This window comes from Neurospora tetraspora (genome assembly GCF_033439725.1).
Source record: "Neurospora tetraspora strain CBS 560.94 chromosome Unknown B0H65scaffold_9, whole genome shotgun sequence".
Taxonomy (NCBI): Eukaryota; Fungi; Ascomycota; class Sordariomycetes; order Sordariales; family Sordariaceae; genus Neurospora; species Neurospora tetraspora.
Window position 1 is genome coordinate 661,927 of NW_026944391.1, and position 25,463 is coordinate 687,389.

Below are 25,463 nucleotides of genomic sequence, written 5' to 3' on the forward strand. Positions count from 1 at the left end.
TACCGTCCTACCGTCCCTTCTTAAAAGTCGTTTATGTAAAGTCGCCCCTACTATAAATTATCGAATCCTTCGGTTAGCCCGATTATTTGTCCGATTATAATTTTCCCATCCCGATGATATTATCCAACTTAATATTAACTTAACGATTATTCCTTTAATCTGGTTCTTGCAAAGTATATATATAAAGATTAGTAGAAAGAACGAATATTGAATCTTTATTAAACAAAGGGTAGTTGAAAGGAGAGGTGACTTACGCAATAAAAATGAAACTACCAATTATCACTCCCCATATCTCCAAAACCCCCAAAACTCCCAAGTCGTCAGCTCTCCAGCCTACTTGGCGGTTAGAAAGGCGATGCCAGCCTTCTAAACGGGCCCAAACTGCTGCACAACCTACTCAAATAACCCGGTCTAACCGAATGCAATTTTGGTGTTACTCCTGTCAAAAACCCTAGCTCCAATACTACGACCGTCTCCTGATTTTATCGTACTTGCCCCTTTCGTCCTATTCAGCCAAACTGTCATACCTGGCCGCCAGTGCTGTGACATCAAACCCCCCTTCCATGTAAAGCTCGGCCGCGAGCCTTCAAAGCTCTCCTCTTAGCGATCAACGCCGTGAACGTTACGGCCTCTGACCATTTAACTCCGGCTTGCCGTCGTCAGCATGCTCTCCAGTCCCTCCTCCGAGACAGTGCAGGGCGTCCTTAGGTATAGTGTATAACAGTTCGTTATTGTCCTACGAAGCTGACTCTAGCTGTGCGTAGGATAAGAATGAGTAGTGTTGTGAAGAGCCCTACTTGCCTGCTGGCCAGCGACGGCTGCCTGCCGCTATCTCACCAGCAGCGGCCTAGCAGCTTGCACCAGTCATTGGTTGAACTTAGCCATGACTGGGCAACCTGGGTAATCGAGCTAATCCGATGGGATAAGTAGGAAAACCGTTTTGAACTGTATAGACATTCTAATAAAATTCCGAAGGAGAAGGGCTTCCGCGGCTTCTTTAACCTCGGGTTTCTTCGGTTTAGGAAAATCTAGGAATGAGTTTGAGCGTTGAAGGCTGAAAGTCGAAGGCTTGAAGTAGCCCAAGTATGAGAACCGTTCCGAATTGTACTAGCGTAAGAAGATTCTAAAGGAGAAAGACACTCAATATTTACGGTACGACTGATTCGGGGCAGATTATTATTAATAAAAAATTTTGAAAGGGAAAAGTTAATTTCCGTAATTTCTTCAATTTGGTACTTCTTCAAGGCGGGCTTCTCGCACGGCGAGGCCTCCTTTCTTCATTCCTCTAGTCTTACAAATCCACGATTCCCTACCGCACGTCAAACCCCGCATCCCTGACATAATATCGACCATCTGGGACCTGAAAAGATCGACCGAAAGCTTGAGTATAAAGCGAGGCGTTGTTGCTAAAGCCCTCCGCACCTATTAGAATATACGAGAAGGTTCTATCACTTTTAATTGCTGCGAATACATTCTACGTAATATTGCCATTGCAGTCCTTCTAACGTTGCTATTGAGATATACGACGACTAGGGGGACTCCTAATACGATAGGAAGCAATAGGGAGTAAATAATAAAGATTAGGGAGTAAACCAGAATCAATTCTTGTAGGAGGAAAGATTGTAAAAGGCTGACTCGAGTCCTAGCTCCTCGAAACCCAAATCGTCATCATTGCTCTTAAGAGGCTTCCGAGTATCTATCATTATCCCGCCTACTGCCCTGTCCAAGCAAATCCTATTCTCTCGATACGATGGTGAGATGCCCTCCAACTCCAATCTTCTACCTCTACTAACAACCAACTCCAACTGTTAGGCTCAGGCAACCGAACTCCGCCTCCGTGCAGCCTTCCAATCAGCTGATTCCAGCGGCGAGCAAACCCTCTTTCCCGGTGAAGTTATAACGGCTATTCGGGACCTTAATGGTGGAGGGCCGTTCAGTGTTGAGAAATATGATGAGGTGTGCCTTGATTTGGATTGAATTTGGGGATGAAGATAAATTGTAAGCTTCCCCCTTTTTTTTTTAGTCGGATCCAAAGGGGCTTCACTGCCGGTTGGAAAGGACAAGGCTAATCTATAACAGATGATACGTTGTGAAAGTTGTGAGGAAGCTGGAGGGAGACAAGGTGATCGTTGTACAGGAGGCTCCGGGGGCGATGTGAGAAGGAACTTGCTCCAGATGAGAGAAGGCCTGAGGTTCAGGGGCTTTTGTGGTTGGAATTCAGAGGCACGATGTGTTGTGGTATGTAGGAGTATGGAACAACGGAAGACTTATTTATGACGCCTGCTTTCCAATGACAAAGCTATGAGACTGAGAAATATGGCCGACGTTGCGAGTAAAGATGAAAGAGAAAGTGCGGAAGTGGTTATCACGGCGCTGGCGGACCACTACACCCCTAGGCTATGTTCCAAAAGGATACAAGTAACCGAAGCTGGCAATTCGGTCGCTCAAGTGGTCTTATATAGTTGCGATGGCAGTCAAGAGGCACAGCTGCAAGGCTGCCGTCACAGTGGTGATGATACGGGTTAGGGTTGAGGATGGGAAGTCGTCTTCGTTTCGTCCGCAGTTCCGCTGTCGTGTCGATGTTATGGAATCCCGCTTGCCCAGCCACCGACCTCACCTCATCCTTTTTCCCCAAACCCACAACCTTTCTGGAATTGAACTTGAACTTGTGCACTCCGACAGCCATCATCACCAGCAGCAATCAAACAAACAAAACCGCATTATCATTTTATAGACATTTACATACAAACGAAGCTACTCAGGCTTGCATCCTAAGAGGCAAGCTTGGAGGACAACTTCACCTCGAGTCAGCCTTTCACAATCTTTCCTCCTGCAAGAATTGATCTTGGTTTACTCTCCAATCTTTATTGTTTACTCCCTAAATAAAGATACTCTAAAGGTAAGGGAGGGTAGGGTCGTAGTTACTTCTAAAATTAATTAAAATTATGATTCCCGACGGATATAGAGTGGCGCGCGAAGGTTAGTGTACTTAGGAATTGTTTATGTAGACGGAGGTGGCAAAATTTCGTAGGGGATGGCGACAGGCTGATATTTAGGATATAAAGAATTGGATAACATCGTTTGCTCTGAAAATATTTAAAACGTCAGGTATCATTATACATTCGCTATTTCTTTTCTCTCTTTCTATCTATATACTAAATAATCTTTTATTATGAATGATAAATCGTAGAAACTATGACGGCGCTGGCAGTCAGCGACCCACATATAGGTCCCGCTATCGCTTGGGCGACCAGGGTATTTATTTGGGTCTGCACGCTTGTATCTAGTTCTCTTCCTCTTTTCTTCTCCCCATCTGAAATCTTCTATCATAAATGGAATCTTAGCTTTGCCTTCGACCTCCCCATACTGTACCTTTGTATTAACCTTGCCAGTATCGAGAAGCAGCTTAATAACCGCTTCCTGCCTATTCTCTACCACCATATATAGCGTTATCTATCCATTCTCATCCTTAGCACCTACATCAACCTTACCAATATCGAGAAGCATCTTAACGATCGCTTTATAGCCTTTTTACTCCGTAAGCCACAGCGCCGTCCGTAGCTCCTCCCTATACAAATTAACCTTGCTGGTATCGAGAAGCAATTTTACGACCGTCTTATACCCGTTTCCTACCGCCAAATATAAAAGCGTCTATTAGCCCTTATCCTCAATAAATTAATTTATTATTATTTCCTTTACATCTTCCTTTTCTAAATTCTCGGGACCTAAGCAAATTTTTTTTAAACTACTCATACTCCTCAATACCCTCTTAAGAACCGCTGTTTCTTCCCAAAGATTCTTCACTACAACTCCATACTATTTCACCTCTTATAATACCAATCTAACATTCCGTATCCTAATCGCCGTATCTAAACAACCTTATAACCCTATTTTTGAATACTTTAAAATACTTACAAAACAATCGTAATTGTTTTTATTTTATTACTTATTTAAATCTATATCCCAATCCCAAATAAATCGAAAATTATATAGAAAGACTATTATTAATTATAAAAATTCTAACTACTTAATATCTCTAATCGTAGCTTATAAATCGCCTGCTAGGGAAATTATAATTATTATAACCGCTTAATAATCGTTATATAGCCTAAGAACTGTGGGTTTCGACATTCCTTAAAGAAGGTAAATAATATCTCCTTTTTAAACGGATTTTATTATAATCGGGAAGGTCCAGGAAGAACCCTATACTTCCTTTATACAAATATAGCTAGGGGTATTACTCTAAATAATCGCTATACTTTATTTATTTTCCTAAATAGTATTTTATTTAACTGAGGACACTTCGCTAAAAAATACAACTTTTACCCTCAATAATAGCATTTTCTTTATTGTCCGAAAAGCTTATTATAAAAACTATTTTAAATAAAAAGAAGTAAATAAATTTATTAAAACATTATTTCTACGAAGTCCTATAAAATTATTAGAGTTTATACCGAGTAAGGCATATATTTTATTATAATAATCTTTAACTTCGTAAATATAGTATATCTCTATTAATTTAATTAAAGGGTATATATTAAGAAAAAAGTTGTTTAATTGATTAGTTATGTATTTAGGCCGGAAGATTGCGGCCTTTATAAGGTAGGTTACTAAAAAGATTCGAGCCCGTAGGTTTATAAGGAATTTATTAAATAGGTTTAATATATTTAGGTTTGAATAGAATACAAATCCGTTAACTTTAATAGAATTATACTTAATTAGGATATAGCGAACCGCAGCAACTTCCTAAAGTACTTATATTAATCTATTAATTTCCTTAATTATAATACTTTAATATCAGTTCCCTTACCTAAATACATTAAAATTACAATCATTTAAGCAATATAAAGATTCCCGCTTTATTATCTAATCGTCTTATAAACAGCTCGGCTGCGATGCGTATTTCTTCGAGCGTAGATAGCTTGGCTACAATACGTATTTCTTCGAGCATTTAGTCGCTACCGGCTACCTCCCCTCTAAATTAAATAATTACGCGACTTACTATAGCGTAGATCTTCGCTATAAATTACATTTAGTGTCCTTTTTCTTCTTCGTCTTTTTAGTTAATATAAATAGCATTTATCTATATAGTTCGTTTAATAGAATGATCTCGAAAATGTAATAACGCTACGTAAAGGTTTTTTCCGACGGCCAAATCATACCCATTTATAAAAATGGAATAAAGTTTATCTTCGGAGCCCTATACGTAGGGTAAGGCCTCGTACGGACGAATGCCTTTTAAGTCCAATGTGGTGCCTTTTGAGTCCAATACGGTGCCTTTTATATCCAATACAGTACAAAAGAGCCGACAATATTTTACAGCGTCCTCGTTTTTAAACAGCAATAATTGAAGTAAGCGAATATAGCTACATAATATAAGAAAATTGTAATATAGATTCTTTATAAGTATTAGCATTATTCTAAAATATTATAAGGGGAAAAGAAGTAAACCTACTTTTACTTACTTCGTATTATCTACGCTAGCGGACGTCTTTATATCAGCGAAACTGGTAGTTAGAGCGGCTGGGAGCCCGAGGGCGGGTATATGGGTAGCAGATATAGTGGTAGCGGCGGGGATTTATTATAGAAATATAGGGCGAGACTACTCTTGGCCCTTATCATCTTCCCAACCCTCCGTATTATACAGTCGTTGAGACATTTAACTAATAATTGGATCGGTAACGACCAGCGAATCCCAGGTGTTATATTTTTTTTTCAACCTTTAGGAATTAACCTCTCTCATTAAAATACCCAACGTCATTGTCACGCGTGGCCAGGGATGGGTACGGGTGCAAGGACTGTACTACCCTAATGGCTAACTTGGACTAAAGATAAGAAGTTGAGGAAAGAAGAAAACCTCAAAAGGGAAGGCTAGATGGGAAGGACTGGGTTTTATACCCTGAACTCTGGGAGGGAGCCAGGCCAAGCCCAGAACCTGAACCATCTGAACCAAACCCGTGAATGGAAGCCACCCGTGAATGGAATCCATAACGACTGGTGGTGCCAGCCGTCACAGTCATTTGCAACGATCTCAAATCTCTAAAAGAGATTATAGGGCTTTACAATTCATTTCTAACGTTACGAGAACGAATTATCTATTTTATTCATTAATTAGCTAAGGACTTTCTACTTAGCAATACTTCTAACAACGCTAGCAACCAAGCTTCTTAAAAGGCTTTTAACTAGATTTTCCCTTCTAAAAAAAGAAAATATAAACTATACCATCTTCTTAAGGTCACTTAATACTATATCTAAAATATTAAGACGCGATATATACGGCTTAAGCGCATTGGGATTTCCAAACGATAAAGTCCAAATACCAGATCCGGACCCGCTAACGACGGTGCGGTACTCGTGCGTCTACTGGGTTAATCACCTGTGACGACTTAGTTTCTAGCATAAATATAAAACCAGATGATCTACTACGGGATAATAGGGTTATTTATACATCCTGTGATAGCGCCGTCAATCTGGGCTCAGATTGCACTCATACGCTGGCTGGTACGGCAGCTGCCAGCCAGACGGTTGTTTGTTGCCAGGCTTACGGCGGGTACACACTACTTGTGCGCGCAACCCGCGCCCTCCTTTCATTCTTCCTTTCTTCCTTTTCTCCCTTAGCTTTATTGTTGTATTAATTAGTATCATCATACCTTGCAGCCTTTGTCTCCTGGTGATATACGCTCTCACAGTACTAGGTTAAGGGAAGGTGGGTTAAGAATTCTGAAAACGAGTCAAAATCGACAGGAAGTCGAAGTCTGATCTGACTTCGGCCTTCGACCTTCGACCTTCGACCTTCGAAGAGGCTACGTACTCCAAAGCCCCAGATGGCCATGCTGCGCGTTATATGTGCGTGTGTGTGTGTGTATTTAGCGTCTACTTCCGCCTCCCTAAGGGCATGAGACGTGCTACAGCGGTAGAATCTAAGTACATTGTAGGCATTAAAGCCCACCAAGACCAATTAAATTCCGTCAATCCGAGAGCAAACCACGACCTAAGTCATCCTGTCAAGTGCTGCCCATTGCGTCAGACGCGGTCCAACACAAAGTTATTCCATGCATAGGCTGTTACAGCCGGATCATCCTGTTGAAAGCCAAAACGAAAATATAATAAAGCAAAACATCGAAGCAGGACAGTGAAAAATAGTGAAAGACAAAACGTATTAAGCCAAAACAAACCAAGACGACCAAGAAAAAATTAGTTTTGCAGGGCTGACCGCCTGCGTCTCATACGGCGAACGTGGTAGTTGTTATGGCCCTGTCTGACGGGTCATGCCTTGGCGGATTGGCTGCGCTGCACGGATGCGAGCGCCCTGAATGGTTGTAGATTAGATAAGGAAGAGTGATTCCCGCGGTGGGTCTGGCCCTGGAGTATATCTCCCGCGCCAGCCGCGCGTGCAACTCTTACCTTTTGTTTTACTCTTTAGTCGTAAATTCTATGTTGAACGTCAACAACGCTGCAGCCCTGTCTCGCCCGTTACGTGCCTTCACAGTAGTCCAAGTCCGCTGTCAGCGTCTGGATCTCCTGATCCGGCCCAATCTCAATACCCTCTCCTCGCAGGAACTGGGGCAGTGAGCCTCCGTTACGGCCGCTCTCGACGTACTTCTGCCACAGTGTTTTGTGCCATGCTTTTCTGGGACACGTCCAAGAAAAGAAATGTGAGGGCTGAATTCTGGCCATAAACCTGCGCCAGTTGATTCCGAGACAAAAGGAAACATCCTTTCTATTCATGTCATGAGGCGGTAATACCGAATAAGCTTTCCGGCAGAAGAAAGGATGGGCTGGCGTCTTCCACTTGCCACAAGAGCAAGTCAGATGGGCATCTTCGTGCCCGAACCGCTCGTGGTAGTCCTTGAAGTCGCCATGTCCCGTCCTAGCCGCCAGGAGGTGGTGTAGCAATCGTCGATCCAGCTCTTTTAGCTCCTCTGTAGGTTTGAGAGAAGCGTGAAGTCGGTAGTCTATGTATGCCTCTGGACGGTTTTCTTCCCACCAGGCCTTAAAGTCAATACGAGCTTGCCTTTTGGCCACTCGTCGTGAGTGTGCGAGTGTAGCCATCTGGTTGACTACCTCTCCAGCTTCCGCGCCGGCTTTGGCCAGTTGGTCTGCAATCTCGTTGCCTGTAATGGCCTTGTGGCCAGGCACCCATTTAACATTAACTAGGTCAGGTCCGTATCGTCGTCGCATCCGTTGGAAGTCAAGGAATGCAGTTTGAGACGACGGTGCTGGCGTGCCTTCTAGGCTCCGAATAACTGCTGTGTTATCCAAGCACACTGTAATCTTGGGCCTAGGGTTGTCGGGAAAGAGCTCGATGGCTGCTTTAAGCCCATACCGTGCTCCTTCGGCTTCTGCGTCGAAGACTTCAGCTTGTTCCAGCTGACCACATCCTCGGTGTAGTTCCTCACGTCCTTGGAATATGACATAGCCAAATCCGACGCATTCCTCGCCAGGCTCATCAAATGCCTCCGGGTCTTCTGCGTGTGCAGGTCGGGTCATTTGTTTGCCAATCATTGAGCCGTCAGTGTAGACGACAACCTCTGAAGGATCTAGCCGTGTTAGCCAATCCTTAAAGTCCTGTGCTGCTTTATCTTTTGACATGGCTGCTGGGTTTTGATGGGTCTTCCCGTTGTAGATGGGTAGCTGTAGTACCGGTCTCGGAAAGGGCAAGGCGATTTCAGCAGCAGCTTGTAATGTGGTTGGTCGGCGTGGGTGTCCAGTCCGAGTTGTTCGTTCAGTCTGTACCCGGGATACAAGAGGGTGGGCCTCATCCAAGGTAAGCAGGCGAACCGCGTGTCGACGCCGGGTAGACTCGAGCAATTGCTCCACTGGCGGCAGGCTGGCTTCTCGGTATAACGCTGACAATCGTGTTGTCTTCCATACAGGGAGGCTGGACCGGATGGCGTCATTCAGGAGGACCTGAATCTTGTCCAACTGTTCGCGTAGGCCGTTACTAACTAGAGTAAACTCGCCGTCTTTACGGCGTCTGGAGTGGCGCTTCGGTCCTGGCCACCAGATCTCTGATCCAAACAGGGCTTTGGGCAGCACTACAGACTTCATAGCCTTTACCAGTGAGCCTGGCGGTGCACCAGAATACAGGCGGTTTAGGCCTTTAATGTGCTGGACTACCTTTCGGGCAGTGGTCAGTCTTTCTTCGATGTGATGTTTGAAGCTGAGCTTGCTGTGAAGCCAAACTCCAAGCCATCGCATAGCTGGTGCGGCGAAGACAATCGTTTCCCCGTGCTGAATTGTAGGTAGCTGAGCATTTCCCTTCTTCCTCGAGAAATGCTGGATCTCTGTCTTGTCAGGTGAGAATTCGACGGCGTTTTCTACTCCCCACTTGATCATACTATCTAGTTCGCGCTGTGCCTTCTCAGCGGTTTCCTCCAAGGACGATCCGGTGACTAAGACAGCACAGTCATCTGCATACCCGAAGTGTTGGGATTCATCATCTCCCAGGCGATGTACCGGCTCTATGTAGAGTAGGTAGAGGATGGCAGATGCGGGGGATCCTTGGGGCAGTCCGCAACGCAGAGGGCACATAGGTGTTCTGACGCCCGGGTAGCGTACACAAGCCATTCGGTCTGTCATAAAGGATTCAACCCATCGTACGAGGCAGTCCGGCCAGCCTTGCTCTCGCATCCTTAGAATCAGTCGATTCATCAGTACAGCATCAAAGGCGCCCTTGACATCTGCGGCAACCAGTGTGGCCACTAAGCCTTTGTCCAGTGCATCCTTGATATCGTGTATCAAAGCAGCTACAATGTCCATTGCTGACCTTTTGGGTAGTGCCCCAGCCTGCTGTGGATTCAGGACTCCAGCTGCGACGGCGATCCCAGCTATGCGTCGTCCGATCAGCCGTTCAATGCCTTTGCCAAGGCAGGAGAGTAAGGAGATTGGTCGCCAGCCCTTGACTGTCGACGGGTCCCGGCCTGGTTTGGGGATCATAACCACCTCTGCCTGTCGGAAGATGCGTGGGTGATATCCCATGGCCACGCAGCCTTGGTATAGTTGTTGTACGGGGCCTTTGATAGATTCCCAAGCAGCTCGAAGCATCCGGACAGTTATGCCGTCAGCACCAGGGGACGTGTTGCCTGTACTGCACAGTGTCTTGTACACCTCGTCGATGTGTACAACGGGTGCCCAGGGTAGTGTGCGGCGTGGGACGGTCGGGATCCATCCATCCTCGATGTCATCATCGGCCGAGTTTCTCTCCAACAAAGTAGACCGAAGTGTTTCCGCTTTTGCTTCCGGGTCAGTGATCACTGTGTCCCCTACTCGCAAGGCCGGGGCTTCCAATTGATCGTGTGGCTTGTGCCAGCCGACAATGCGGTATATGTCTTTGTCATTTACAGCTGTGCTGATCAGGTTGTTCCAAAACCCCCGTTTAGCTTCGCGGATTGTCCGCTTGAACTCTTGCCTCAAAACCTTGACCCTCTCAGGATTGGGATTGGGGTTGTTGTGTCGGTAGTTGCGAAAGGCCTGGGCAGCTCGACCACATTCCTTGGTCCACCATTTTGATCCCTTGTCAGGTCGTGTTGGCTTGCAAGTAGCTTCAAGGGCATCCGTAAGTACTCGGCATAATGCTTCGGCTAGTCTGTCAAGGTCATCTGTGGTCTCTGTCATTAATGACGTCAACGAGTTCATTAGAAAAGACACATTTTTGGCATATTCCTTGATGCTCTCCGGATCCTCCTTTAAGTTGCGGCGCCGGTGTGGGGATTGTGAAGCCGCGATCGGAATGTCGCTGACGATGACCTGGTGGTCAGATGTACAGTCGTGCTCCTTGGCTACCCTGGACGTGCATAAGGGGATGTTGGAAAAGGTGAGGTCGATGGTGTTGCCACGGTTATGTGTTGGTTCGCCAGCTTTAGTTAATAGGTCGAGACCGTGCGATGATGTGTAGTTAAATATGGCATTCGCTCCCTCGCTGGTCTCGGCACCAGGTTGCCAAGAGTGGTGGTGAGCATTGAAGTCGCCGCCCAGCACAGTCTTGGGGGCCGGCTGCCATTTTTCCAGGAGTTTAATGGCCGCCGGATCTCCTGACTTCCGATATATGTTGACAAGCGTGACACCTCTGACGTCTACCCAGAGTATGTCTCGGGTCTTATCAATCGTATATCCCGCAGCTGCCAGTCCTTTCCGCACGTATGTGAGAACCCTGGGCACTGTATCCGACTCGTTGGTCGTATTTCTGTGTCGCTTGAAAGGCGTTTGGAACTACGAGCGTAGTTGTCGAGGTATTGTAGTTTTGAGGAAGGAACGTTTTGACTGCGGTGAGGATGCTATGGTTGATGATTAATGAATCGAGTTTATGAAAGTGCTGAGAATTCCTCTCTCCTGCTATTTAGGATAAAATAAGGAAAAGAAATTAGAATACTATGTTTTTTCGAGGTTATGAGGGAGTATGTGGCTTTCTGTGTTATTACTTTGTCAGGCGTAGGATAGCTGGCGGCTCCCTCCCAACTATACGCTAATTATCCAAACGATATTTCTTTTCTAGAGGCTGGGCATTCTGGACCCAGAGACTTCAGGGCGCTAATTAATAACCCGACTTGGGCGAGGGTCGTAGTTTTCTATTATGGGGTCTATAGGGTTAGTAATAACATACTAGCAGCGGCCTAGTAGCTTATACCACTTATAGGGCGTAGCGCGGGTAGGGTTGTAAATCCGAGTGGAATTTGTAAATTGCAATAGAGCCTAGACTGCTAATACTATTAATAACCAAAGCGTTACGATAATCAATATCCTTAAGCGGACAAAATATTAATGCCTTACTTTTCATTTCCTTTGGGACCTATGGGCGTATGGAACCGACGCTAAGCGGCGATCGCACCAATAGTAAGATATAAAGCAGCTGTTTATATTGCTAAAGAAATGCTTTCATTGAAGTCCAAGGTTCAGCTACCGGAAGAGGAGCTTGTACGGCCGCGACTGAGAATTGTGCTAGTATACCTATACTACAGATATTGCGCTTTGATAAACGTTAACGGGGTTAGCCGTAGTATTAGGACGGTTAATTTTTCTTGTAATCTGCCCAATTATATTAATTTTTTTAGCGCCGGCTCCCTACTTAGTGTAATGCCTCCGTCCGAACGATATGGATACGGGAGGTTATTGTTCAATTTTTTGACCCTACTACGTAATTAAAAGACCCGGTTCATATCCTTCCGACTCCGATAGATAAGCTACCATATCGCTTGACTAGTAGTTGGGTTGGTGACGACCAGCGAATCCCAGGTGCTGTATGTTTTTTTTTTCCCCTTTTGTATGCACATATCTTTCTTATTGTGCTCCCTCTTTTTTTTTAATCATGTTTATGTTTGTTTCTCTGTTCATGTTGTCGCGGGTTGGGTTTGTGTTTGCAGGGTAGATAGATAGAGGTGGATATGACAGGGTGGTGGTTGGTGGTGATGGTGATGGTTCAGAGGAGGAGAGAAGAGTCGGTTCGTTTTGCCTTGTCAGAGATCGAAGACGGGAGATAGACGGGAATGAATTGCCTGGTCACAGATGTTCAAGTAAACAAAGGAAAGGAAAGGAAAGCAAAGGAAAGGATTTACGGCGACCAACTGACTGAATGGAGAGAACGGGAACGAACATAGGTGGTTCGTTCTGGGCACGTCTGGGTGTCAAGTGTCTTTCTTCCTTTAACGTACCTATCTATGATGATCCTGACGTTTTACAAACGCACCGCTATCCGTCCGTCTCGAGCTCGTCACTATCACATAGCGCTGGCTGCCTGCCTGGTAAGTAATGAGAAAGCTTAAGAGGACATGACAAAGTTGTTGAATGATGTTGTTGATTTCTAACTCAAAATGCATGTATGCGATCGATCCCCACCCCCCCTCGACTCTCTAGAACGTCATAGGAAGGAGGAGGCGTTTCTAGCCCTGACGAGGACATCCGGCCATTGACAAATGATACACATATGAGGATAGACAGAAAGAAAGAAAAATGACGAGAATGCACTCACTCTCTTCATCAACAAGGACGAACGCTCCAGGACACACGCAGAATAAACAGAAGAAAGACACAAGATCGGCGATGCTTTATGGATATCATATCAATGTTCTCTTCTCTCTCTCTCTCTCTAAGTTAAACTGTAACCACTCTCGGAAGGAGTGGGAAAAAAAACACAATAACAACGCGCGGTCCTTTCTCCTTCTCTTTGCATCATCCCCTGTTCCTAAATAAGTGATCCTCGAATTTTTGCAAGAGGTATCGACAGAGTTTTCTTCTTTCCCTTCTTTGTACGCTTTGCAGAACCAACCAACCAACCATTCCATTCCCCTCATTTTATGTTGTTGTTGAGATAACTGAAAAAAGAAAACCAAAACTGTGAGTGTGAGACATGCTTTCGCCATGATGTAGAATGATGAAGAATCATTATGATGAAGTGCCTGACTAGTAGTAGAACGCTTGCTTGCGTGTGCCTTTCTTTTCTGCATCGGCGCACGCGGTTTCGCAAAACCACACACAACAAAAATAACCATCATCAGCGATAAGATGATGCTGAACCTAAACCTCATAAACGCGCGCGCCCTTTTTGTAACATAAATAACTCCTCATCACAGGTATCGCTCGTTCCAATGCAACACCCACGCCTGTGTGCTTGTCAACTCCCACATGAGGATAGAGGAGCAGAAAAATCAGAACAACCCCAGTCGAGATATCTAAACCCGTACGCCAGACAATGCAAGAGCTGAGTAACAATTATAGATGGGTAATAAAACCCATGGACCGGAGGGAGGGTTCCCTTAGTAAGGCCGTTGCTGCTGAGAGGGACTGCGGCTGCTGCTCTGCCACGAGTGACGGATCGGTGCTCCCCTATCGATGTCCCTACGATGGCGATAAAAGTTGAGTCGATCGCCATTCTCGTAATAGTTCGGGCGCCGTTTAGGCTCCTCTCGTCGCTCTTCGCGGCGGTCCTCACGCCGGTCGTCGCGGTAAGGGTCACGAGATCTTCGATCGTCGCGATCGCTGGCAATCTCGCCATCTTCCAGATCCTGGCGACTCGGCTTCTTCAGATTCTGAGATCTGTCCTCCTTGTTCTCGCCATCCTTCTTGCAAAGGTCGCCGAACATTCGTTGGAGTCTTCGGCCTGACACCTTGACCTCTCCAATGGGCCAGATTGAAGAAAGGAATTCCCTGCATATATTGTTAGCCAGTGAAAAAAGCAAAATCTGATCGAGTTTGTAGACTTACCAGAACTGTGGCTCCAAACCATCCAGCGGACTCTTCTCTTCCAGCTGCTTAAGGAAATTGCCAAATGCACGAATCTCCTCTCCCAAAATTTTGGCGCGTTCTTTGGCCGCAGGAAAACGTTCCTTAGAGTACATGATCCGTTCCATGTTCGCTTTGAGTGGCCGAAGCAGAGACCAAACAAGTTGGAAGTTGTCCGAGCTATCGATCTCGTCATTGTTCAACTTGGCAAGTTCATGGAAGCGCTCCACCGCCTTCTGCCTGTCTCGCTTCCATTTCTCCAAGGTTTCGGGATCGACCTTGGGTGCCTTATCCTTCTTTTTGTCGAGCTTGCTATCCGTACCACGACGTTCGTCTTCTACACGACGATGCTTCGAGCTGCGCTCTTCGTAATCATCTGTGTACTTCCGTTTGTGGTCTGGCCTGGGGGTTCCCCGGTCATTCGCGTTGCTGAGAGTCCGATAGTGATGGTCCCTGTGAGGAATAGACTTCTTAGCGCCCAATGGTGCAGGGGACCCGGAGATGGAGCTAGCTTCGCCGCGTCGGTGGCCGTTGTTCGTGAGAAGCTTCTTGCTCCGATGGTGGTTCTCTACTGCCTTCTTAGCAGCAGCATCATTGGAGTGTTTGGCCAACAGTACAGACAGGAGGTACTCGGACCTCCGGACCAAATGAACAGCACCGGGGGATTGAATCCCTACAGCCTCCGTCTTCTTTCGTTCTTCCCGTTTGTCGACACGATGCTCCTCCAGGAAGAACTTGTCATGCATCTGCAACTCAGGATCATCCCTGATTTGCGTCCAGGCACCAAATCCGTACCTGTCGATTCCAATAAGCAGCATGGCATCCTCGCGTGCACCCCAGTCGCAAGTATATGCGGCAGCCTTGGAAGCTTCAGGAAGCCTGAAAGTGAGAATATCTGCTTGCTCCCGAAGGACGCGGCGCAAAAGTTTGAGCTGAGGGGGACGCTCCACGACAGTCTCTGCGTTGACTTTCCGCACCTCGCCAAAATCGACAAGTACAGCCTTCTTGTCCTTCTTCGCCAGTGGCTTGCCAGCCCTTTGTTCTTCTTCGCGAAGTCTCTCATTGTTCGCATCTACAGCGCGGCGACTGATAATGACAAGGTCCTCGATGATAGACTTTAAAAAGTCCCGATCTCTGTCACTAAGGCGAGCATCCTGGACAACCTCTTCTTCGCGGTCGTCCAAGGAACCGTACCTGAAGAAGGCTCTGATAAGGTTTCGGGTTTCCTTCTCATTGAGGGGGCGTTTGGGATCGGAAAGCAATGCACGCTGCTCTTCGAGCTCTTCCTGCTCTTCCCTCTCGCGTTGTCGCTTCTTTGCCAGACGCTCAGCTCGATCGTTTTCTGCGCTCTTCTTGGAGCCTTTCAACGCAGCTTTTCTAGGAGCATTCTCCTCTATCGTTCTTGCCAAGTACTCCTCCTCTTTCTTTCTGTTCTCCTCAGCCTTGATGGCAGCAAGCTGCTCGGCTGGAATGATCTGATCCCAGTCAAGGGCGAGATCGTCGACTTTAACATCAGTGACCTGCATCCAGTTATCCCAGTCGATACCACCACTGCTAAGGTTGATCTTGTCATCGACATCGGTTTTGGTAACTTCGGCATTCTCAAGGATGGCATCGATATCGAGCTGCTCCAGCTTCTGCTGGTTGCTGGACTGTTCAAACAGGTTCTGGGAACGCATCTTGAGGATCATCGAGATATCCTCAGCAGTCTTGGCCTCATCCATCTTGAGGCCGCGCTCCTTGAACTGCTCTTTGAGAGCCTTGCCTTCATCTGCCACACCGGCCTGAATGGTGAGATACTCCAAGAAGAGCTTGTTACGAGCACGCTTCACAACTTCCTCTTCAATAGTCTGCTTGGCCACGAGGCGGTAGACATTAACAGGTCTCTTCTGGCCGATACGGTGAGCTCGAGCCATGGCCTGTAGATCGGCCTGGGGATTCCAGTCCGAGTCATAGATGATGACAGTATCAGCCGTCATAAGGTTGATTCCAAGGCCACCGGCACGGGTAGACAAGAGGAAGCAGAAATCGTCGCTGCCCTCGGCGTTGAAATGATTGATGGCCATACGTCTTGGGCCGGCAGGAATAGTACCGTCGAGTCGCTGGAATTGATATCCACGAACACGGAGATAGTCACCCAAGATGTCCAGCATCTTGACCATCTGACTGAAGATCAGAACACGATGTCCGTCCTTCCTGAGTTTCGCCAGCAGCTGATCGAGAAGCATCATCTTGCCGCTGCTTGTAATGAGACCCTTGATCTGGTCTTCACGGCGGGTGCTGCCGTTGAGGACACGCTCCTCGGCACCCTGAAACATGTACGGGTGGTTACTGACTTTCTTCAGCTCCATCATAATGTTAAGCAACGATTGCTTGTGGCCGTTGCTCGCGTCGCTGAGGGCAGCGTAGTTGCGTGTGAGAATGTTCTTGTAGTAGTCAAGCTGCACGTCAGACAACTCAACTCGGATGATCTTCTCGGTTTTGGGGGGAAGGTCCGACTCGACCGTCTCCTTGGTACGACGGAGAATGAAAGGAGCGATTGACTTATGCAAGTCGCGGAGCTTGTCTTGGGTCCTCATTCGCCTGGCCTCATCCTGTTCTTCATCAGTCGGGCCTTTGTTGTCGGCAGTAGACAACGCTTCAAGCTCCTCATCAATGACGACTTTTCCGGGGTTGAGGAAGTCGAGGAGGGCTGAAAGTTCGGCCAGGTTGTTCTGAATGGGTGTGCCTGTAATAAGGACTTTGCAGGGGACGCCGAAGTTGTCAAGCTTGATGTAGAGCTGTGATTCTCGGTTCTTGAGGCGGTGGGCCTCGTCAACAGCGAGAACTTGCCATTTGATGTTCTTGAGATGGTCCGCATCGGCCAAGATGTAGTCATAGGAAGTGACTAAGACATTGAACTTGGTCTTCTTCGGGTTGCCATCCACAAAAAGTTCGTAATCTCGGATATTGGACCGAGCTGCCTCAGGGCCCAGGTAAACGACGTAATTAAGATCCGGAGCCCAATGGTTAAAGGTATCGCACCAAGCTGGGATAACGCTGAGAGGCGCGACGACAAGGAACGGTCCTTCCTGGCCGCGTTCATTCCGTAACCAGCTGAGAAACGAGACGCTTTGCACCGTCTTTCCCAGACCCATTTCATCGGCCAAGATGACATTGTTGCCGCGGACCCAGTTGAGGGCAAGGAAGTTGAGACCCTTCATTTGAAACTCGCGAAGCTCGCCTCCTTTGATGTAGTCAGGCTGCTTCTCCAGTTTTGTCATCCTCGACCGGGTATCGGGATTGGTTTGCTTGCGGTCGGACTGCCATGACCGGTTGCATCGGTCGAGGAACTGGTCGATCTTGTCCTGAGCAAGCTCGGTCACGAGAGACTCAGCTTCCCAGGTGCACTCGTCGTACTGCAGGCCCTTCCACTTGATGTAATACTCGGTGCCCTCATCGCCATCTCTGACAGCCACAACGCGTTCGACCTTTGTGTAGTCTTCGAGGGCCTCTTGTTCGCGTTCTCTGTCCAGGTACCACTGCTCTTTTTGCTCCGGACTAATATCATCGCCACCGAATTGCATCTCCAGTTCGTACTCCACAACCTTCTTGTAATAGTTTTCGAGGCGGCGAAAGCCTCGGAAGCCTGCGACAGTCTCCGTAGTTTCCCAGGTGTTGTGGGGGTATGATTGGCCCTGCCATTTGATGAAGTACTCAAAATCGTGTCGCGTGGCATCCACTGTGAGCTCGACACCCTCCTTGGGACGATGACCGAGGATTTTCTCGATGTATGGCGAGTTATCCTCGACATTGGCAGGCCAGTAGTTGGGGGTAAGCTCGGAGTCGTCCTCCTCATCCTCTTCCGCGTCACTTTCTTGGTAGGCGCCGGCTGAGACCTGAGCAGCCCGACGGCTAGACCATCGCTTTTCGCTAAAAGCCAAGGCGGGGTCCTGTTCTTGTTGCCTGCGGACCTTCCTTTGGAAGCTGCGGGCTTTGGCGCCTCCATATGTGTCCGAGTCGGAATCATCGATTGAGGGTTGGCGAGCAGGCGTGCCACGCTTGGAAGCTGGAAGTTTCGACAAGTCAGCGGCGAAACGAAATGCCGAGGAGTATGACGGATGAAGACTTACTAGGCAACGAGCGTTCAATCCGACGCCTTTTCGCTGCTGGCTTTCTAGACACTGGTGCGGAATCCGATTCGGATGGTTCATCTTCCTCGTCTGAGTCGATCTGTTTACTTGGTTAGGAGAGGCGAAACGATGGGAGCTCAGGTTAATCCACTTACGATCTGGGCGCGGCGTTGTGTAGGGCGTGACTGTTGCGAGCCGTTAGCATGGTACACCAGATCAAGGAATGCGGGATATTCGTACACTCCTCCTCAACCCATACAGGGCAGGATTCTCCCTAATGTAATCATCCTCGGTCGCGTGGGCGACTTTGCGCTTCACGGCGGTACGGGACGATGAGGCAGACACGACTTCGTTGCTCTGAGCAGACCCGGGGCTATCGGGGGCGTCAAAGTCTCCATCATCTGACGCGTCGTTATTACTTGAATCGGACGCTTCCTCGAGCGTCAACTCGGGCTTTTGTATGGGCGAGGTAGCCTCGTCGGCAGGCTGGTATGACTGGGCGTCGGCGTCGTCATTCGGGTCAGCGTCGGCGGCATTAACGTCGGAAAGATCGCTCGTGCTTTCGTTATCGTTGGTAAAGTTGAAGTGGCTGTCATCCGCCGGCGGTGACACATGCCCGAACACCGGACCGGATTCGGGAGATGTCGACATTTTGAGATTTAGACGCGGAGGCTGCCTGCTGTAAGACGACGATGTCAGCCAGCGGTACGCGTCATTTACGGATCACTACTTAGGGCGGTGGAAAGAGGCCACGCTTGCGACCCGGAATCATCAGAGAAATCCGGTATCGGGGCAGCGGACGACTCTCAATGATGATTGTCGCATTGGCTCGCGTGTAAGTGATGGAGGCAAGGCTGTGGACGATGAGGCGGACGGCGACGGCGATGGCAGTCGCGTGTGGGCGCGTGGAGGGCACGGGAGAGCAGGCCATGGTCTGCAGCAGCTGTAGAGACGATATTCATCAAGGATCGACGGTCTGGCGACCTCTACAGGCTGGTAGACGATGGATATCGAAGGCGACGAGGCCCGCTTCGATGGGCGAAATGATGGGGAAAACGCAAGGCGATACTGGGGCAGGGCACGCAGTGGGCAGTGGGCAGTGGGCAGTGGGCGGCAGTGGCAGGACTCACAAGTCATGGAAGAATTAAGAGCCTCCAGGCAGCAGACTGACGTGTGAATCTTCAAGTCCGAGATGCACAATCGCGGTGCCGGAGGAGTGGTGGTGGGGGAAATGGTCAAGGCCGGAGACCCTGGGAGGGGGCTGGCAGTGGTGATGGTGTAGCGGAAAATCGCAGTGATGGACGGAGGAGAAGAATCGAACCAGCAACGCCAGTGGGCCACTGCCTGGCTTGTGCTTCAGACGAGGCCCGCTTGCCCTCAGCTCAATGCTTGCTCGGTCCCGCCCGCTGATTGGCCGGGGCTTTTCCTGGAAGTGTGGGGCGTCCCTTCACTAGCACAGCAGGCTCAGGTTCTCAGCTGCCGCCAGAGATACTGTAAGGTTTCAGCTTCGTAATTACAGAAACCGAAATGTAACGCACGTCTTGTGATCTTACCTTCTCTTTTTAGCACCAGAAAGTACACTCGCCCAATCCAGTCAGATGGGCGCTGTCACGATCCTTGCCTTTCTGCCCGCAACGCACGGACTTGAGTTGTGTGACGAGGACCTGTAAGATCCAATCTTTCTTGTAAGTTTAGGTTTGAAAGGACGAATGAGAGGAAACAAACTAACCAACGCGGCTCGAGCCTGACCTTGGTCTGGTCAGATACAATTGCTGGAACTTGTCAACCCGTTGGTTGCCCACTCCGATTCCAGACGGCGTGGGCGGTGTGAGGCAGGTGAGATGTGTGGCCGATTGAATGGAGGAATGGTTTGGAGGTATGGTTTGGTTAACCGGTTACCAGGTCATACAACACTGGACGATTGATATAACGAATGATTCAGAAAAGTGTTGTCGTGGGTTGATGGCACATACACCTTGTCGGTGCGACTTGGGATGGTAAAGGATGAAGATGGACGGCAAGCTACGTAGACGTCGCCCGGTTTTTCTAGGTAGGCATGCTGGCGTCGAGGGCTATTCTTTGTCAGCTCCGGCGCAGGTGCCAGCCAGATGGGCATGCACTTGGTCTCGTCCAGGTGCTTGTTACACCGCGAGCACCGGCACCGAGGTGACGTCCCCGCCACTGGAGCTCCGAAGAGAACCTACAGCAAGCCGACGCAGGTAAGGCCGACAATATCTTGTAAGTGACTGTGCGGGGCCACGTCTAAGCCATTCCACCTTGAACGAAGCCCGAGAGCCGCATAAACTGCCAGAGAGAATCGGACACAACCAGACACCTTGTCCTTGCCTGCCTCACCAACGAACTACCAATCCCTTCAGATTTCACTCATTCTAGACTAGTTCAGAATAAGGTGGTTGCGAGTTGCTGGGCGGAGGGAACATACGTCGATGGGCAGCCATAGCTTCGGAAGTCCGAGTAATTCTGCGCCTCTCTGCATCGTGGTCATTGACGGCATCATGCTGCGAGGGTTTCTCGTTATCGGTACGGCGGCGTTGTCAACCCCAACTCCGCACCTCCTCCCACCGAGCGTCATGATAAACTTGATGTCGTCGACCAAACTTCCATCCAAACAAACAGTATGATGAATCGTTACTAGCCGAGGGAGCACCAGAGACATGCGGTATAGGCTTCAACACGCCCGCTTGTGTAAAGATGGGCCGGATGGGTTCACCCACAGAGAAAACTATCATCACCTGGAAAAGAGAGCAGCAATGTTGTTGAATATATCCAGGTATCATGTGTAATGATCCAATGAAAGCGGTGAGTATATCGAGAGATGTGAGGCTGTGTTCAGCGGAAAATGGACATGTTTTGGCCGATAATGAGTAACAAACCGACCCCAGCAAAGACATTACACGCCCAAGATTATTCAACTCTCCGCGATGCCACTTGGGTCACTGTAAGTTAAGACAGAAGCTGTGCTGAAAGGAAGCGGAAGATCGATGGGAAGCGGAAACGGAACAAAGAGACAGAGGAACAATAGTAAAATCCCAATGTTGACGACCACCCGGGCCCTACAACTAAGTACTGCGTGAACATCAGCTAGATACTGTAGTGCGACCGATGAGGGATGTCGACTGAGAGTTGACCAGAAAGGGAGGTGGAATTTATATCGGTCGTTATATGGAAATGCACACAGGGGCAAGGCAAGCAATAACAGCGGGAACAGTGGACTTTGGTAACCTACCTATCAACCGTGGCACATTTCAGCTTACACTAAGCTAGCCCCTACCCTGTTGCCATGTTGGTCCAGCGTTGCGGAGCTGCACAGGCGGGCAAGCGGGGTCTTTTCACGATTTGCCCTGCCCCTCCACACACCAGACTCGGCGCACGGTGCAGCTGTCTCGACATTTTTTGGGACAAGACATTCACGTCGACCCACGTTGCCTCTGGAGAAAGAGTGTCAGCCTCCTCCGCCTTGTTTGGACCTCCACTCTGCTCGTAGCATTCCGAGACCTGCGGCACCTTGAGAATTTCTCCCCCTCCCCCGTTTCCCGTTTTGCGCCTAGCTACCCATCTCGACCAGTTCGCAAAGCGAAACCACAGACAAGATGTCGGACAAACTCACTCGGTGCGTTTACGTTCCCCACGCATGTGTGCGCTGCTTATAGAAGCACAACTGGCCTGTGCTGGCCTGGCCGTATGCGCCGTCTAGCTTCCACCTTGCTGACTGTTTCGTGTCTATAGTATCGCTATCGTCAGTAGCGACAAGTGCAAGCCCAAGAAGTGTCGCCAGGAATGCAAGAAGTCATGCCCCGTTGTGCGCTCCGGTAAACTCTGTGTAAGCTCTCTCTCTTGTTACCTATGAACAAGACCAGGCAACTAACTGCTCTCTACTAGATCGAGGTAATATACGATCCCCGTGTTTTGCGCGACAATATCCTCCTGACATCCGACTTCTAGGTGGCTCCCGAGTCGCGCATCGCCTTCATCTCCGAACAGCTGTGCATTGGTTGTGGTATCTGCCCCAAGCGCTGCCCCTTCGGCGCCATCACCATTATCAACCTGCCCACCAACCTCGAGAGCCAGATCACTCATCGCTATGCCGCCAACAGCTTCAAGCTTCACCGTCTTCCCATGCCCCGTCCCGGCAACGTTTTGGGTCTTGTTGGAACCAACGGTATCGGCAAGAGTACCGCGCTCAAGATTCTCTCTGGAAAGCTCAAGCCCAACCTGGGCAGATACGATAACCCCCCCGACTGGGAGGACGTCATCAAGTACTTCCGCGGTTCGGAGTTGCAGAGTAAGGATATTCGGAAAGTCTGAACAGGAGATCAGAGCATTGACTTTTTACAGACTACTTCACCAAGCTCCTCGAGGACGACCTGAAGGCTGTTGTCAAGCCCCAGTACGTCGACCAGATCCCCAAGGCCATCCGCACCCCTGATAAGAGCGTCAAGTTCCTTATTGAGGGCCGCCGTTCCCTCGATAACCTCGACGAGGTTCTCGACACCCTTGGTAGGTTCAACATGCTTTGCGCTTCGTGACATGTGACTAATAATCTCGAATAGAGTTGCGCCATATCTACGACCGTGATGTTACCCTCCTTTCCGGTGGTGAGCTTCAGCGTTTCGCCATCGGTACCGTCTGCGTTCAAAAGGCCGATGTCTACATGTTCGACGAGCCTTCCTCGTATCTCGATGTCAAGCAAAGATTGAGTGCCGCCCGCATCATTCGCTCCCTCCTCCGCCCCGACGACTACGTCATCGTTGTCGAGCACGATTTGTCCGTCCTCGACTACCTCTCCGATTACGTCTGCTGTCTCTACGGTCAGCCCGCCGTCTACGGTGTCGTCACCCTCCCTCACTCCGTCCGTGAAGGTATCAACATTTTCCTCGACGGTCACATTCCTACCGAGAACTTGCGTTTCCGTGACGAGAGCTTGACCTTCCGCATTGCCGAAGGCACTGAGGAGTTCATTCAGGAGAAGTCGCGCGCCTTCAAGTACCCTGCCATGGAGAAGACCATGGGCAACTTCCACCTGTCCATCGACGCCGGCTCTTTCTCCGACTCGGAGATTATCGTCATGATGGGTGAGAACGGTACCGGAAAGACCACCTTCTGCCGTCTCTTGGCCGGTGTTCTCAAACCTGATGGCACCAAGAGGGTTCCTGAGATGAAGATCTCCATGAAGCCCCAGACCATCACTCCCAAGTTCGAGGGTACCGTTCGCCAGCTGTTCTTCAAGAAGATCAAGGCTGCTTTCTTGTCTCCTCAGTTCCAGACTGATGTCGTTAAGCCCCTGAAGCTTGATGATTTCATTGACCAGGAAGTCAAGCATCTGTCCGGTGGTGAACTTCAAAGAGTTGCTATTGTTCTTGCTCTCGGTATCCCTGCTGATATCTACCTCATTGATGAGCCTTCTGCCTGTACGTGAACCTCTTTCCCACCCCATGGAAATGCATTGCTAACCTCCGTCTAGATCTCGACTCCGAGCAGCGTATCATTGCTTCCCGTGTCATCAAGCGTTTCATCATGCACGCCAAGAAGACCGCCTTCATCGTCGAGCACGATTTCATCATGGCCACCTACCTTGCCGACCGTGTCATTGTCTTCGATGGCAAGCCCGGTATCGACGCTCACGCCAACAAGCCCGAGTCTCTGCTCACCGGCTGCAACACCTTCTTGAAGAACCTTGATGTCACTTTCCGTCGTGATCCTACCAACTACCGCCCTCGTATCAACAAGTTGAACTCTCAGCTCGACCAGGAGCAGAAGCTCGGCGGCAACTACGTAAGTTTTCGTTCTATATCAATCTTGGGGTTACTCCCATACTGCGACTCCATGCTGACATCTTCTCTTTGCTATAGTTCTTCTTAGACGATCCCGAGAAGAGCAGTTAAAGAGGGCATCTCCAAAGATGTTCTTCACAAAAATAATAAAAATAGCGGCAGAGGCAATGATACCAAACGCCACCGCCGTTGTTATGATGATGCATCGGATTTCGGCGTTCTAGGCGTCCAAAAAGAAAACGGCAGTTCCTCCATTCATTGCGGCGCCAGGGATGGTAGCGGTAGCGGTAGCGGCGGCGGCGGTTCTGGTCCTGAATTCGACACTGCCTCTTCCTCTTCTGAGGATGGCGAGCCGGATGATTAACCCCGGCGGCGGCAGTCTGTCCCCTGTTGCCTGGTCCTACAAAAAGAAGAGATATATACCCCCCGTCACATGTTCTGTGAGAGAGAAGTTTGCGCTGTCTTTTTCTTGGGGTTTGACGAAAGCCTTGCTTGAGGGTTGATTACAACCATGAACGGGGGAAAACCACCCTACCTGGATGGAAACTTTTTGTAGATTGAGGGGCAACGGGTCAAGCAGGGCGACTGCTGCCGGGACTCTCAAAACCGAGCGAGCGTTTTGAGGGGGGCCAAAGCAAAAAGAATGGGAATGGGAAAAGGGGAAGAAGTCTGGGAGGGAAAGGCAATGGATCTAACTAGTTGATGTAAATGTGCGTGAATTTAAAGTGGGAACAAACATATGAACTTATTTTTTTCTACTGCATTCACTTCAGCTGTGGTATCACGCTTCTCTTGCTGCAGAGCAGGCATTCATTCTTCAGGACGAGAAACGCCTCGTCCCTTGCCGCGAGGGCAAAGGCGTGCGCCATGCCGTCCATACAATCTAATGCTGGTTTGTTTGTTAGCTTGATACTCCTTAACTGCTATTTTGGACGAGATCTATCCCGAGCTATATCCCAAACCTTGCAAAAAGGACGTATTGGAATGGTTAAGTACAGATGATCGAAAATGCATCATCCACAAGATTTAACACGACATCGATATTCAGCACCACCAGAATTGATGGGATATTCCAAGACAGATCAGACCAGATCAGACTTTAATTATGGATTGGCCCGGCCCGCATGAATCGAATCTGAAAACGAAACGCCTAGGAAAGTTGACCCAACCGAGGTTTCGAGCTAATAAACAAACAAATCAGTATTGGACTGTGTAAGTGTGTTCGGCCCTTCATCTGGACAAAGTTCGTCTATCTAAGTCGGCTTCAACTGGTGTTTCTTATCATTTTGCTACCTTGACTAGGGAGCTGGTAGAAGAGAAATAGGCGAGACGATTTTCTTTGCTC

The 25,463-nt window shown here is 48.7% G+C and overlaps 3 protein-coding genes across 3 annotated transcripts; 1 reads left to right on the forward strand and 2 right to left on the reverse strand.

Moving 5' to 3' along the window:
* Nucleotides 1-4,416: 4,416 nt before the first annotated feature.
* B0H65DRAFT_405316 (uncharacterized protein) lies at nt 4,417-4,746 on the reverse strand (the record flags this gene model as incomplete). The annotated part of the gene is made up of 1 exon (XM_062823806.1): nt 4,417-4,746. A coding segment is annotated over one exon (330 nt), but the record flags the coding sequence as incomplete, so codon positions are not given.
* Nucleotides 4,747-13,634: 8,888 nt separating this feature from the next.
* Nucleotides 13,635-19,072, reverse strand: B0H65DRAFT_334501 (P-loop containing nucleoside triphosphate hydrolase protein). Its single transcript, XM_062823551.1, has 5 exons — nt 18,567-19,072; nt 18,482-18,511; nt 18,327-18,426; nt 14,197-18,262; nt 13,635-14,139 (listed from the first exon to the last, which is right to left on the reverse strand). The coding sequence occupies exons 1-5, from the start codon at nt 18,975-18,977 to the stop codon at nt 13,749-13,751; spliced, it is 4,998 nt and encodes a 1,665-aa protein (XP_062677012.1). The 5' UTR covers nt 18,978-19,072; the 3' UTR covers nt 13,635-13,748.
* Nucleotides 19,073-22,235: 3,163 nt separating this feature from the next.
* Nucleotides 22,236-24,310, forward strand: B0H65DRAFT_334408 (P-loop containing nucleoside triphosphate hydrolase protein). Its single transcript, XM_062823550.1, has 5 exons — nt 22,236-22,629; nt 22,683-22,844; nt 22,898-23,755; nt 23,809-24,119; nt 24,197-24,310. Exons 1-5 carry the CDS (start codon nt 22,464-22,466, stop codon nt 24,227-24,229), a joined length of 1,530 nt encoding a protein of 509 aa, XP_062677013.1. The 5' UTR covers nt 22,236-22,463; the 3' UTR covers nt 24,230-24,310.
* The last annotated feature ends 1,153 nt before the right edge of the window (nt 24,311-25,463 follow it).

Excerpts from the sequence above, each read along its gene's own strand:
- B0H65DRAFT_334501 (XM_062823551.1), bottom strand. The coding sequence starts at position 18,977 with ATGTCGACATCTCCCGAATCCGGTCCGGTGTTCGGGCATGTGTCACCG. Across the intron at positions 18,512-18,566 it reads TGTATGGGTTGAGGAGGAGT|TCACGCCCTACACAACGCCG; the intron begins GTACGAATATCC and ends GGCTCGCAACAG. Across the intron at positions 18,427-18,481 it reads CACAACGCCGCGCCCAGATC|ATCGACTCAGACGAGGAAGA; the intron begins GTAAGTGGATTA and ends CCAAGTAAACAG.
- B0H65DRAFT_334408 (XM_062823550.1), top strand. The coding sequence starts at position 22,464 with ATGCCCCGTCCCGGCAACGTTTTGGGTCTTGTTGGAACCAACGGTATC. Across the intron at positions 22,630-22,682 it reads CCGCGGTTCGGAGTTGCAGA|ACTACTTCACCAAGCTCCTC; the intron begins GTAAGGATATTC and ends GACTTTTTACAG. Across the intron at positions 24,120-24,196 it reads AGAAGCTCGGCGGCAACTAC|TTCTTCTTAGACGATCCCGA; the intron begins GTAAGTTTTCGT and ends TCTTTGCTATAG.